Genomic DNA, 15207 nt, shown 5'->3' on the forward strand with positions numbered 1-15207 from the left:
ATAATCACGCTGGAAGAAAAGATGACATCAAAAATATGCAAAACCCCTGCTCAAAACAAAGTTCTCAAGAATGTTCTAGACTCAAAACAGAGCAAAAATTTGCTCTTTGCATTGTAATGTGATTTTATGGTGTATGATGAATTCAAAATGCATAATATAACTCAGTAGTATCTTCCCTCTAACACAAAGTCCCTGGAGCTAAGAAAGGATGCACAGCTCTTACTATGAGCCCACATTCCAAACCCATTACCCTCTCCCTTTCTGGGAATAATTTGTTCAATAGTCACCTCCTTTACCAGAATTTACTTATTTGAAACATTAATTTGCTTTAAGAAAGCAGTACTTAACTTCTAAATAACATGCACTGGGCTGGTAAGCACCCTTTTTTTTTTGTTAACCCACATACACTCATACACATATGCATGGACAAAAAAATCCAACTTCACTAATAGCTGTATCAGAGTCCAGTTTCATAAGGAGAAGTAATGCTTTTATTAGACTAATGGGACTCAATAATAAGAAAAAAATAATCTTCTCTTGTAATTACAGGGCTTGCATGCCTAAAAGCTCTTCAGCCTTTCCCCTCCCTCTCAGTTGTATACAGTTACTCTAATAAAAGCTATTACACCCCCTACAAACTACTCCTCAATCTCAGACCACCGTTACCAATACAATTTGCATTCAACATTCACAAACATTTAGGTTTTGTTCTAGTCACCTCCACTCTTTTCTTAACTGGATCAAAAATAAGTCTTTGTAGGTAAATTCAGACACTAGATATAACCACCATTAAATTACACTTAAAAAACCTCTCTAAATCCTACTGTCACAAATCAAGAAAGCATCTTCTTCCTATCGTTTATCTCCAGCATAAAATCAGCAAGACTCAATTTTATGATGTAGACTCTTAAAAAAAACCAATCTGGATGAAAGAAGGTTGTAATCTCTCAATATCAAGTAGAAATATTCTCATTGTTTTTATGGTAGATTAAATCCAATGGCAACTGGTATCTTGAGGTCTGCTGACAGCGGATGTCACAATTCTTTGCTTAAATCTATTTACCTTCTGAATTAACCTGACATCTGTTGATAGATATATTCCTGTACACTAAAATCACCCAAAACAGTTCTTTTGTCAGGTCTTTAATTTCAACAGCAAATGCCTTTTCTTGCATTTATTCATATTGGAACACATTTCATTAAAATATTTCACAACCATTTGCCCCTCAGTTCTTCACATAAATGTCTTGAGATGTGGTATGATATATTTCATTATTAAACATAAATTGTATTTTTAGTATGAGAGCAGAAGATAATGAAAGTATCACACTTAATTAAAGTCTGGTTAAAAGAATTCGGAAGCCATGCACTATGCATTGCCATTTTCAAGGGAGGTTCCTCTAGTGGTAGCAGACTTGTACAGGCTGGTCTTCTACTAAAAAATTATGCCATACAATTCTGAGATATTTCCATACCCCAAATATTTCTATATCCAAAATACAGTAATCATCTCTTGGTCTTCATTTCCAGTAAAACTACAAACAGAGTAGAAACTAGAGCTTTTACTCTTTCATTGAAGGAACAATTTTAATTTAATAGCTGATGTGATTTGATCTAGAAAGATTTCCAAAAGTACCTGTCAAACAACAGAAAATGCTTGAACATCCCTACCAACTCCTAGTTCCTATCAGAGTCCATAAGCTCCAAAACTAAAAAAGCCAGTGACCTGATACCCTCTTTTAACATGACGCTTGTTTTTTTTTGTTGTTTTTTTTGTTTTTTTTTTTTTTTACAGAAGTATTTTGCTGTCCAATGAAATACAGGTTAAGGTGTAATGATTTTATCAATTCAGGGCAGAAATGGATTTAACACCAGTTTAAAACCTTACATACTTTAGCCATAGGTGTAAAGTGTTCACTTCTACTTCTTGAAAATACAGTTTAGAATTTTGCTAAGGAGATTTAAAGAAGGGCTTGCTCAAGCAAGCTGCAGGACTGTTAGAGTACTTAACGATGTACAAGTCTTAAGACTCTACCAGAAAGAGCGAAGTGTAGACATGGGCTTAATTACACGCAGATTCAGAGAGTATTTTGATAATTGCATTCAGCATGAATAATAAATGAAGGAAAAAGGGTGAGTCTAGAAATATTCAACCATCATGCTGGTAAAACAGCTGCAAGTATGAGATCTCAGTGCAAAATTCAGATATGACCAAGTAATTAAAATTGGACCAGAATGGCAGACAACAACTACATTCTAACTACTTCAGGTAGTGAAATCTTTAAACCTCCATGCAGCATGCAAACAAAATAACAGAACATGAAGGGGGAGGGGGGGACAGGGAGTAGATTCCTCCAAGGTGGTGGAACGTTCCCCTTTTCATTCCCACTCCCCTGCATAACCTGCACATCAGTCCAGCTCTCACCCATCAGCTTGATCATATTAATAAAGTGGCAGTCAATAACTGAATAAACATAAGGGAATTCCAATTGTCCAGTACTGGCAAAAGGTAAGAAGCTGTGGATTGGAGGGATCTGGGAGACTAGGCTCTAGAAAATTCTCTTACCATTTATGTACCAGACTTAAAAGAATACTAGGCCAAGCAACTCTTCCAGATTTTCTGATCTACTACCTGGACACCCAGGAGCAACCCATATGAAAAACTATGTAAGATCTCTCTCCAGGAGAAAATTTGATTAAATATTATAAAAAGACGACAACATTTTAGAAGACAATACCTTTCTAGAAGGTGCTTTTTTTCCTAATCCTATTTATTGAAAATTCATATCCCTTTCTTGTAGCCAACATTAATGTAGTTTAGTTTAGTTAAAGTCAAAATGTATTGACTGTATTTTCTTTCTTTTTTACTTCAATTTTGTTTTTCATAAAAAAGGCAATTAAACTGCCTTTCCAAGTAAGGGAAAAAATCCTAAGTAACTAGAGCTAGATTTGATGACATAGAAGTCATGCTTTGCCACTCCAAGGGAAAGCAAGCTAGTATATGACCTTATGGTAAGGGGCAAGAAGAAAGATGTGCCAACTTCGTTTTGACATGATCACCTTTGAAGAACTCAAGACAAAAGCTAACTCATCAGTTGAGGTGCAATTAAGAACTGAAAACTAAATCATGCTTTGATGTACTACAGCACCCAGTGGTAGGACTTGTTCCCAGCAGAAAGCAAAAAAGCATGTATCAGCACATCCATCTACCAGCATAACTTCATGGGCTCAGGAATCTCCAGGCACAGCTAAAATAGACTTTTACTTTACAGAGCAGCCAAGGCTACCTCATTTGGAGGTCTTCTGTCTGTGAGAGGCTTTCTTCTCTAGCTACCTGCCACAGAACAAATGAGAACAGACTTCCAAAAGCTTAAGAAGGAAGTCTAGCAATAACGGAAATTGTTACCTTATCAACCAAACTCTGTGAAGCTTTAGAACTTAGCTGCAATTTTCGTGCCCAGTCTTCGCAATCACAGCTTCTCTTCCACTTAACATTGCTTCAGACGAGACTCCCACCACCAAACTACCACATATTTCAGTTTACTTGTCTGGGTATCAGTTAGGAGCATTCTTTGCCTCACCTCCTTTCTATTCACTTTTTGTCGCCTTTTATACTATCATTCTCTGCTTAGTCTTGCTGTCCTTCCAGCAAGCACATGAGCCCTAGAGCTTTCAGCTCTCTTGTTATGACAATATCCCACAACATGAGCTTATATATATGCATACACAATACATTTGTGTCCAGACAATGTACGTGCACAACTCTGACCTAATTTTTATAATCTCACTCAAATCTTTCCCTTATTCCTTTCCCACTACTGTCACCCAGTTGTATTTTACCAAAGATTGAAATTTAAGAGTTGTTTTCTTACTCCCGGGCCTTTGAGTTGCAAGTTTTTCAAAGCAGCAGTTGTCACTAGCTTTCACATAGACATCTAGTGTACTCTGATTTCTAGAAATAGCAAGAGCAAGCAGAGGCAGTGGTCTCCAATAACACCCATTCAAACAACCATATCCTCCATGGTCTTCATTTCCTTCGCTCCTAAGGAAACCTTTTTGTAGCTTCATTACTACCCTTTTAGATACTCTTTATTAACTCCGTAGATACTTTTAAAACAAATTATATCAATAAAAGCAATTGACCACCATAATCAGCAATACATGATAAAAGTATGTGCTGAAAGGTATCTGTCTAATATGCAACAGCATCTAAAAAGAGAAAGCAGCACCAATTGATCACCTTTACTGAATATCATGTCACAAGAAAGGAAAACAGAAAAACAATCTGAGATGACCAATAAGAGAAGTAATTTAGTTGCAAAAAACATGGGACTAGAGAAAAGGATACACATACAGCTTGTACTCCATCTTCTACATTATAGTCATTCAGGCTTCGACTTCCCAACAAACAACAAAAGCCAACAGTAACTTGTTTATGGTTTAAAACAATAAAAGCTATTTTATTTTTTGACAAAATACCAATTTTAAGATTTTTTTTGTTGCTGTTTTTCCACTCTTGTGGAAAAAAAAGTCTCTGAAAATACTTAACATTGTTACATAATAAAAGCATATTTAAAATATAACATACTATATAGCAATTGATTTTGTGCCACTTTACCCACTCATAAAATATATGCATGCTATTCCTAGCTAAATTCCTATACTCCTAAAAATTCCAGGATTTTAAACCTCTTTTTCTCAACAGCTCTAATTCATATTTCAAGGAAGTTAGGCAAGAGCAAGAAAACCCACTCTAAATAGCATAAAGAGCCAGGTAAACTTCCATTTAGTCTCCAGATATCAGATTTAGGCCTAAGTGTCTGCTTGTGGTTACTAATAATTCAATGATCAATGACCAAATACTGAATATTTGCAGATAATTCGGCACCTATTAAGAAAATGACAGAAGTTGCAAAGCCCCAACAATTTCAGACTTTGCTTACTATCCTATTCATAACTGCTCAATTGTAGCCACCAATAAAAGTTTTGAGAAATTAAATGCCAGTATCAAAGAAACAGCTGCTAAATCACACCAAGTACCATTTTTATTAATTTAGCTTTAATTTTACTTTCAATTCTCAGATTTCATCCTTTTACATCCAATACACGCTTTAATCATAAAAAGAACTCAACTCCTCAGTATTGTCTTCTGTCAGATACTGATATTTCTTTTTTTCTGTATAAGACTTTAAGCTCCAAAAATCCCTCTCAGAATAAAAATATCAGTGCTTCAGCATTCTGTTTAGCAATTTCCACACACCCCACAGCAGAACAATATTGTTCTACCACAGATAAACAATCAGATCTTCAGTTAAGATTTTTTAAATGCAAGAATTCTATTACATAATTCAAGTAGGGATAACTGGCATCCCAAATATTCTAAGGGGAATTAGGAAAAAAACCATACTTCGGCTTAGGAAGGAAAAAAACCCCAAACTAGGCTACAGAGTTGTATGTACATAACAGTAACAACGAGGACAAAGTATTACTTTTTCTGCAAGATGCCTCCTCCCACACATTAACTAGAAAACTTATGCAGCATTTTAAAAATGGACAACTGTGTTAAGAAAAAAAATAATCACAATCTGGGCAGACTCTGCAGCTGCCCCTTTGACTTATCAATTTCAGTAAGCACAATTTCAATCAAGTCTAGATAAAATATACTAATCCTAAATAGACCAAGTTTGTCACCTACCACTTCCTATAAGCTGCTTACTATCCTGAAAAAGAGAGAGAGAGAAGAAATGCTAAATTAAATGCCAAACAGTAGCAGACAGCGCTTGTTTGGCTGATTAACTTGTAGACAAGCATTACAAATAAATCTGAGCATGGTCTGCAGCAAATTAAATTCCAGTGCTTTTAAGAACAAAGAATTCCTTCGGTGCAAATATCATTTTGATATATAACAGTGAATTTGAAAAAGTAAGGAAACAATTTCAACATACAACAAGACTGTCTCTCTTCTCAACTGTAATTATACAAAATAAAGCTGGTCGAGGTTTTTTGTTATTATTGGGATTGAATTCTATTAACATGAATCAGAGCAAGTCTAATTAAAGGTTAAAAACTTTAAATGTTTCTAATTAAGAATCTAAATAGCTGCACGATTAGAGTACTATAGTTAAAATCCCACCTCAATGACCTTCCTGGCCTCTTTGTATTTTCGTGTTTGCAAGAAGGCGAAGAAGAGATCATAGAGAGCCATCATGTCACCATATTCTCTGCTTATAAAATCTGAAACTAAAGACAGAATAACACTCATGAATTTACTAAATATATTGAAATATTTTAATATACACATCAAATATTCTTAATACTAATATTTCCCAAGCACCACAAAACACCAAGAATAAGCTAAATGGAAATAAATTTTGAAACACACAGAATGATTACAACGTATTACACAATTTGTTGTAGCTTTGCGGCTGAGCATATTTGAAATGCTTTTCTGTTTATCTGCACCATATTTTGAATTACTTTCAATAAAATAGACTATAGATTGGTATCCTCTACTTGTAAAAAGTGAGAATATAGGATTTCTTAACTGCAGAACTATTTGAAAAACATCTTGCTTTAGCTGTGCTGTGTTACAATTAAGTTGTTTCTTAACAGTAATATACGTAGCTAGAACAAGTATTAGCACTAATCTGAGAGCATGATGCTGTATTATCCAAACATTAGTACTCTTCTAAATTTAAAATCAGTATCCATTTCCAGTCTGAAGAACGTAGGCATCATTATGTGCTTTAAAGTTACAGATATAAACACTTTATTTTTCTTTCAGTTCAAAGAAAAGATATACAAATCATGGAACAAAAGCCTCCAGAAAACACTCCATATAACCAGACAGCATTTGACTAGATGGAACTAACCCTTTTGCAGAAGATCAGTGTCTCCTTTCTCTATCAGTCTACAGTAGATGTTATGAAGCTGAAGAATTTTACCATACTTCTTATAACAGTCGATTAAAGCTTCCAGAGCTGCAGGCATGTCATCCCTTGTGGAATGAAAAACAAAAACAAGAACAAAAACAATCAAACATTCTGAGCAGGAGCAGTGCATGCTGAACCCACTTCAGTCTTGAAAATTTCAAGGAAAATTAATTCAGCAGTCTATAATCCAAGAGTGTATTTTTTCCCCTCCCAATATGCTAGTTATTTTTCAATAACAGGTAAAATTTTCCTACAAACAAATACCATGTATGCTTGACAGCCACAGAAATGAAAACAGAACTACAGATTTATGCTTAAACCTCTTGGCTGTGTAGTTTTTGATTGCATGACCACTGTTCACTACAAATTAACCAAAGGTGTGAATGCTCTTCATCATCAGATGCACTTAATTTTTGAAGTAAAATTCTTAAGTAATATTGGGCATATTATATTACCTCCAAATGTCTCTGTTTAGACATTTTGAATTTTTAAGCTATTCAAAATTTTTTCACAGCATTTTTATTTCAGTATAGATATCCAGAGTTAACTAAATTAACCACAGCTCTTTAAATTGCTTTATACTAGTTTTACACCTTAACAGACTAGCTATAAATAATCTGTTGATTTCCATTTTGTCACAATTGAAGGGTTAGCATTTTTCTGTTCTATATAAAGGTGAGAATCCAATGTGTAGTTTCTGCCAAAACAAATGCAATTTTTGCAATTAATTCAGCATTGAATTAAGGTACCAAAATTTATGCTGGCCTATCCATGTCACATAGAACCATGGCACTAATATAGATGCTGACCTCCTTAAATACACTTATTCGGGTGTCTTTGAGCATTAAGGACCAGTAACAAGTACAGTAATTCCATTGTTGTTATCTCAGTCCTTTGCTGACTTTTTTTCCCTGTGTATACAGTATTAACATCTTCAGAAGTATACATAGTTAAAATGTGAAATGGAAAAGCCATAAAAACAATCAGATCTGGAACTTAAAATAACAACAAATATAAATTAATGTTCTACACTGTGCAACTAACAGAATCAAATCATCTGCTGCAGACCCTTTTTCAAAGAATTACAACCTAATCCAAAAAAAACAAACCAAAACCAGAGAACAACCACTGAAACACTGGTAAAACGATATGTGAAGTTGTTCTTTATAGGAGAAGGCTTAAACTGAAACAAACCAAGACGCCACACAAAGCGTAGTAAAGTAGCCTAATGGTCAATAGGATCACATTTTAGAGTTCAAAAGGCTTATCAAATGGAGGGTGATAGAAGTAGGCAAGCTGGGAAATAAATAAATAAATAAACAAATCACTTAATAGCAGCAACAGGCCATAAAAAAACCTGACTTGAAATAACGATTGTGCATTCCTGAACCAACTTTACTATTGATCAACTGAACCTTAACAAATGAAGATACTCCTGTTAGAACAACCCAAATTCAGATGTCCTCTCCTTACACTGCATTTCTTGTGCAGCACAAGTTTTGCTCGTTCAGAGAATGAACTATCTACACTACTATATACTATCTTCATCTAGGCTAATATTTTTAAAATTTGAAGAGTAAAATACAGAAGAATTAATTTTATTCAGTAATACTGGCATTCTGAAAATGAGCCTAAGATGATGGATTTCTACCTTATCCCCCTTACTGAGCCCTGTTTACAGTGCATCTTCTGGCACCCCATGGAGTCATTTGAATTTTTGTCATTTGGGGTGAAGACTAAATTACAGGTTAATTTCAAAACTGCAAGTAGATGTTGCAGGCTAGATTACTGTCGTAAAAGAGAAATACTATGGTAGTTGCCATAGACAGATATAAAGCTTTATATAATCAGTATTTTTCTTCTGCTTTAGATGCAAGTTCAGTTAACATCTGAAAAAAAAAACCCAACCAGTTTTACAGAAACTACTCAATTTCTAAGGAGACACAACAACATTTATACACTCAAATTAAAGTTTTCAGTGATAAATTTAGCTTTTCAGATTGATGCTCAAACAGTCTTAGTATCATCTTGGCTGTAATTCCTAAAGGATTCATGTGACCGTTTTTAGGTCAAAGCTATCAATAAATGAATGAATAACTGGAATGTCATTCAAACAGGAACATTAAAGAGTTTCTCTAGTCTCCAAATGTATACTACTGAAGGCAGAGAAAAAAGTCAAAGAACTGAGATAACAAAAATGAAAATATTGTACTTGTTACTGGTACTTACTGCTCAAAGATGCCTGAGTAAGTCCACATTTAAGGAGGTCAGTATCTTACACACTAACTTACTAGACTAGACTACTTTTGAATCTATCGAAATCTGATATATGTGTTCTGTTGCATTCAAGCAACCAACCAGTCAACCAGAGTTTACCAGAGAATGGCATTTATAAACCAGATAAATGATAAAACTGGCAACAACCAGCTATAAACCAATAAAAGGTATAGAAGTTCAGCCTCTACAAATAAATTGTTTGTACTGCTGCAAAAAAAAAAAAAAAATTAAACTTATGCTTGTATTTGTGTTAATATGATTTATTCAACAACCTGCAGTATTTCTTAATTGTCACAAACGGCAGTCAATTCCAAGTGAGTATCAGCAACTACTTTTGTAAGCAGTTTTTACAGTCCTGTTAGAAAAGCTCAATGAAAATTAGGAACTTACCGTAGGCTTCAAATTTCAAGTATATGTCACATTTTAACAAGTTTCTTGTTAGGACTCACCAACTTAAAGTACTGCATAAAAAAGATTTTCCACATTTTAAGGAAACGCTATTTAGACATAAGGATTTTAAGCTAACAGCCAGCTGTACATTTGAAAATCTTTGGCAGTCTTTCTGTATGAACTAATGCACGTCGAACATGCTTTTATCTTCCCAAAGGATACTTACTACACTACTACATTAAAAGCCTGGTCCAAAATTACTATTTAATTAATATGGATCAAGTCAAAAAAAAAAAGAAATAAAGCCTATTGCTCATAGCTATGTTGGAAAAATCTGATTTCCAGTGTCAAAACAGTATTTAAAGTGTGAACACAGATGATCCATGCTTCTTTTTGAGTTGGCCAGATACTACAGCTCTGAGTCACTCACAAATATTATTTGTTCAGGGCTAATACCTGTTCCACTTAAAGATTAGGTGTATTTTTCCCTCTCATTGAAACTTGTTCTTTTAGAAAAGATGATATACTATTATTTCTGAATGACAGTCATCACTGTATTATGCTTGGCCCGCAGGTAATCCCTGAAGAGTCCTATTTTGGCATTATTTTTCAAGTAAATTCATGCTAGGGTTAAGACAACCAAAGTTTTTGGATTCATTTGGTTTCTGTATAGGATGCCTATGAAGTCCCAGATGTTATGGGCACAATCTTCCAAAATATTTGCGTGGGCAATTTTACTCACGCAAAGCTATCTGAAGAGACAAAAATCACTCAGACGTCTGAGTGTTTGCAGAACACTCTGTAGCAGGACTGGCTATAATGTGCACACATATAACATCCCCCTTCAATTTCAACAAGCCACTCCCCTCTTGCTTCAAGAATGTAGCACTAAATCTAACCCTTTTACTTGTAATAAACAACTTTCCCAACCAGAGAGTCTGCCTGATAAAAATAAGACTCCAAATATTGATTTTAATTGGAATGAAGTGCTGCAACATTATGCATAAAGCTTTAGTGAAGTGGCAATTTACCTAAGGGGTTTACTGATTGAAAAGCTCTCAAACCTGAAATCACTAGAGAGGTAGAAAGAAAAAAGGGACTCTCTGGGGTGGGGGTGGAGGGTAGACTGGTAAAACAAATCCCTCTCTACAAATCTGAAGCAGATGTTAGTGTAGCGGGAAGTCAATTCAGCAAGGTACAATCAGCTTTACAAAAATTATTCTGTTAAAAGAGAACGGGCTCTTGAAAGAGCTAAATGTTTTTCTGTTCATTTGCTATACTAAGGAATCTTCAAGGAGACTGGTGTTGCAATTACAACTAATCCTCCCCAAAAAATTAACTGTGTTGAAGGCTTTGTAATTTCCCTAGGTACAATTTAGCTGTCACTTACTTTAAAATTTACTCAAACATGCGTTCCGAACAGCACTAACTTCACATGTCAAGTGCTTTCCAGCCAATTGAGTCTAAACTGGAAGTCGGTGTTAAACAACTGAATGATTAGACAAGATAGCTCATTTCCCTGCTCTTTTGTTCAGAATAAAATGCCACATTTACATTATCAGACTCAACAGGATTTTCTGACAGAGGGAGAAAAAACCCTAGTGAACACTGTCCGTACCAAGCACATGAAGCCTGTCATTTACCAATCATCCTTCAAAAAGCAATAGCCATGAATGTAACTTAATTACGACCCAATGATCCTTGACGAAAAATCATCTTATCACTGTCCTGTCCCCATAGGGCAAATGAGACACTTTTGTCCTTTGGCACTGATGATGCTAAATTCCTAATTGCAATAATGGAATAAGAGCGCCAAACATCCCTAATTTCATTGCCACACGTAAAGAGTTTTAATACAAATATTTGAAATAAAGCCGCTAAAAATTAGGAAAAAACCTCTCCCCACTAAGAGATATTTTCCTTCACTAAAAATATCACATAATTTAAAAATACACCTACTTTTAAAAGTAAATTTAAAAGTCAATTAACTTGCATGTGCTACAGAATCATCTCAAACAAAATTAAAGGTGAATTTAACCCCGTGAAAACAACAGAAGAAAAATTGTCAAGGCACTGGATTCATGCTGTATCTGCTACTTAAGAAACTAAACAAAATAGGTTTGTATAAGATTACTCACAAACCAGCGCACAATGCTTTACTGGACAATGCTGTATTAAAATACACTGATCATTTTTAAAGAAACATAATCCAGCTGTAGCCTTCTCATCATTTAAAATACAGATATTAACCACTTGCGTTCACTGACTTGAAACTACAAATTATTTGCTTCATACAGTCTGTAACATAGTGTTTTCATAATTTACCTGCAAATTTTCTTCCCTCTGCTTAACAGCATTTCTGACATAGGGAATTTGTAAGTTTCAAACCTGAAGATGTTCTGTTTCTTTTCTCAGAGGTGATATTATTCAAGGAGAGCAGAAACAAACTTATGTTAATGAAAAGATATGAACCACATAAAGTTTTTAGGCTGTGCATTCCTATTTTTGGTTGTACAAAGTTGGCTTAGTCAGCTTTCTTGGAAGAAGAAAAAAAAAGTCATCAGCAGTTGCCAAATCCCTTACTTTATAATCCTGTAAATAGGTATTATCGAAGTATCACATAGCACAGGAGAAGGTTAGCTTCACAAACTGCTTCAGTTTTGTAAAATGCCTCATGTTCTAACAGGTTTCCCCTGACAGTTGGTAGAGAAGGTAAAAGCCAAAACTACAATCCTTAAGAAATCATAACAAATTTTATACAACCTTTTCCAATTAGTATCAGTTGGAAGGACCAGCTCAAAAGTAAGATGTTTTAAGAAAAAGTACAAGCTCTTCACATTCTTGCAGCTTTTAGAAACTAAGATTTTTGTCATACTGTCCAAGGCAGGTTTATCACCTTGAATGACAGACCAAGATTCCATATGTGGACTGTCTCAATTTTTAATGTGATTTCATCATGTTGAAAATTCAGAGTCATAAATAAAGATCATACAATTAAAAGCAGGGGGGTGGTTCTCCTTAAATTTACTCCAGATTAAAAAAAGATAGTATGAGTACTCTCTTTAGTTACTCAAGTTAAATATTTCTCAAAATATTAAAGAAAAAAATGTCCATTCTACCAGAGTATTAGATTTTGTTAGTTACACTGTTCATTATCAATAATTTCTTTTTCTTCCATGCTCTGCTGCAAATTGTCACTTTTAACATGCACTAGGACTTAACAAGAATTTCAGAATAGTCAGGACTGGGTACAGAGAAAAGGGGTAGATGAAAACATTTTACACCTACAATTGTTGAAATCTTCAAAAGCAAATCACAGATTCCTTTACAAGCAATTAAAAAGCAATTAAAATTAAGAACACAAAACACTAGCACAACCACTGCTGTGGAACATTAAAAAATATCCCAGAGCTAATTTCAGAGGCATGCTGACGACCTGCAGCTAAATGACAGCATTTCAGCATGATACTCGAGCTGTAGGATGGCAAATAGTAAGCACTACTGTTGAAAGAAATGACTAACACTTATTTCAGTCACTCGTAACTTTCAAAAACTCTTAGCATCTCCAAGACACACACACACAAAAAAAACCCACCAGTGAAATTTATTTATTCCTCTCAAGCAAATTATGTGGAAAAACTTCCCCCTTCTGGTTCTAACACTGGAGAGGAAGCAAGTCTCTCCATCCATAAGGTGGCAAAAAAGCCATAGGAAATAAGCTTAACTGTATTGCATTTTTATATATGAATGTATTAAGAGTTACACAGGTGAGTACCAATGACTTGTAGCCATATTGTTCCATAATATGGAATTACTTTCTCTTTTAAAAATCTAGTCCCATCAAAGTCCCTTTATTAATAAAAACAAACAAACTTTCTAAAAAGTTTTACCAAACATTTATAATCCAAAAGAATGTGGAAACAAACTAAAATAGCACCCTTTACTGTCCCCCTTTGCATCCACACGTGATCACATCTTTATTTACATCGTTTACTGCTTCTGAAGTGAAAAGAACGTAAGTAGCACCATGTACAACTTGCATGTCAACGTGCATAAAGCAATTATGTAAAATGCAGCTGCTCTTACTGCACACTGCAAAGCATATCAGATATTTTTCCGACACATTAGTTACATATGATTGCAGTTAAATTACTTTCATAAACATCTGCCTTGTCTTGTGATGTAACAAAGCAGTGTTGCTGAGAATATGTACACTATATTCTTAACTTTTGACCACTACACTAAAATACTGTTTTTAGAAGAGAATGTACATACATCTACCAAGAGTTACAGCTTTTTGACAAGAATTTTGATTAGGGAAAACATTACAGACTTTGCATACCCAGAGTACTTAAAAGAACTAAAGAACTCTACATGTTAACAGAAATGTTAATATGCATCTTTGAGACTGACTTACATGATACTATGAAAAATTCACTTTTTTCATAGGTATTATATTTAAGCCAACAACATTTCATATACATGAACGAGACTGCAAGAAACTGATCAATCATGCTAGCTGCAAGTGGTTAAAATCCAGCAACTACATAAATGACTTAAGAAAAAAAAATAAAAGGATTGCGCATATGGTAAAGGAAGTGAAAAGGGACTCTTGGCTCACTTATAGTAAGGAAGTTATATAGTTCACACGTACATTAATTCAAATATCCTATAACTCACAATGAAAATTTATGCAAAGGAACATGACACACAGAATTGCAGATACTTCCTGCCCGAATGAATGTAGGAACTTCCTTTTCTCTATTAAATGGTGTTAAAAGTATATATGTAAAAAAATATATCACAATAGACAAACAAGACAGTACTTTCTTTGAATTTTATTTTACAGCAATATAGCAGTCTTATTGGCAATAAAATCAAATTATTTGAATTATGTGAATTAAAAATATTTCAGTGTTCAACAACCACCCTTCAACTCACCTGAGATGTACTGGATGGCACAGCGAAATAATGCTGTTTTGATGGGAAAACACATACTACTTAACCATAAGAGCTGAGAATATACCTATCATGCTCTGAATAGCTCTCTTGTCAAACAGACTTTAGAACCAACTAATTCATAAGCATATTCCAATATACAGCCACTTCATCTCTGATGCGTCTGTAAAGAGACCATGATGTGATGTATAACTGATGGAAACAGTCTCATCTAACTTAGGAAAACATATTAGTTCATTACTATTCCTAGATCACTTAAGTATTACATGTGCATGCATATGTGCATGCATGAGCACGTTCAAACATGAACGTGCAGCCATGTATAGCACACACAGGTCATATAATACAAATAAATATCATATCATAACTTGTTTAATCTAAAGCCCAAACATAGCTTACTTTTCAAGGTGAACTGTAATCAGAGGGGAATAAAGGACAGCAGTTTCTGCCAACCCCAGGTTCACAATGGTCTCATGTAACCGATTCACTGTTTCAACTTCACCTCGCATGGCAGCGGCATTAAGAATGCGGAAAAAAGATGCAACTGTTCTGTCTGAGATAGGAACATCCTTCTCTTTCATCTCCGTTAGAATGTTAATAGCATCTACAATGAAACAACACAAAAGACCCTTAGGTAATTTCATGTAGG

General features: G+C 34.6%; 1 protein-coding gene across 1 annotated transcript in view; it reads right to left on the reverse strand.

Moving 5' to 3' along the window:
* Positions 1–15207, reverse strand: part of LRPPRC (leucine rich pentatricopeptide repeat containing) — a 150386-nt gene that overhangs the window by 34944 nt on the left and 100235 nt on the right. Inside the window, exons 23-25 of the mRNA XM_009641573.2 lie at positions 14958–15162; positions 6873–6997; positions 6134–6240 (exon numbers count right to left, since the gene is read on the reverse strand). Of these exons, the coding sequence (XP_009639868.1) occupies positions 6134–6240; positions 6873–6997; positions 14958–15162 (437 nt within the window). The remainder of the gene's footprint in view (positions 1–6133; positions 6241–6872; positions 6998–14957; positions 15163–15207) is intronic.

This window comes from Egretta garzetta, unplaced genomic scaffold (assembly GCF_000687185.1).
Source record: "Egretta garzetta isolate BGI_Z169 unplaced genomic scaffold, ASM68718v1 scaffold166, whole genome shotgun sequence".
Classification (NCBI taxonomy): domain Eukaryota; kingdom Metazoa; phylum Chordata; class Aves; order Pelecaniformes; family Ardeidae; genus Egretta; species Egretta garzetta.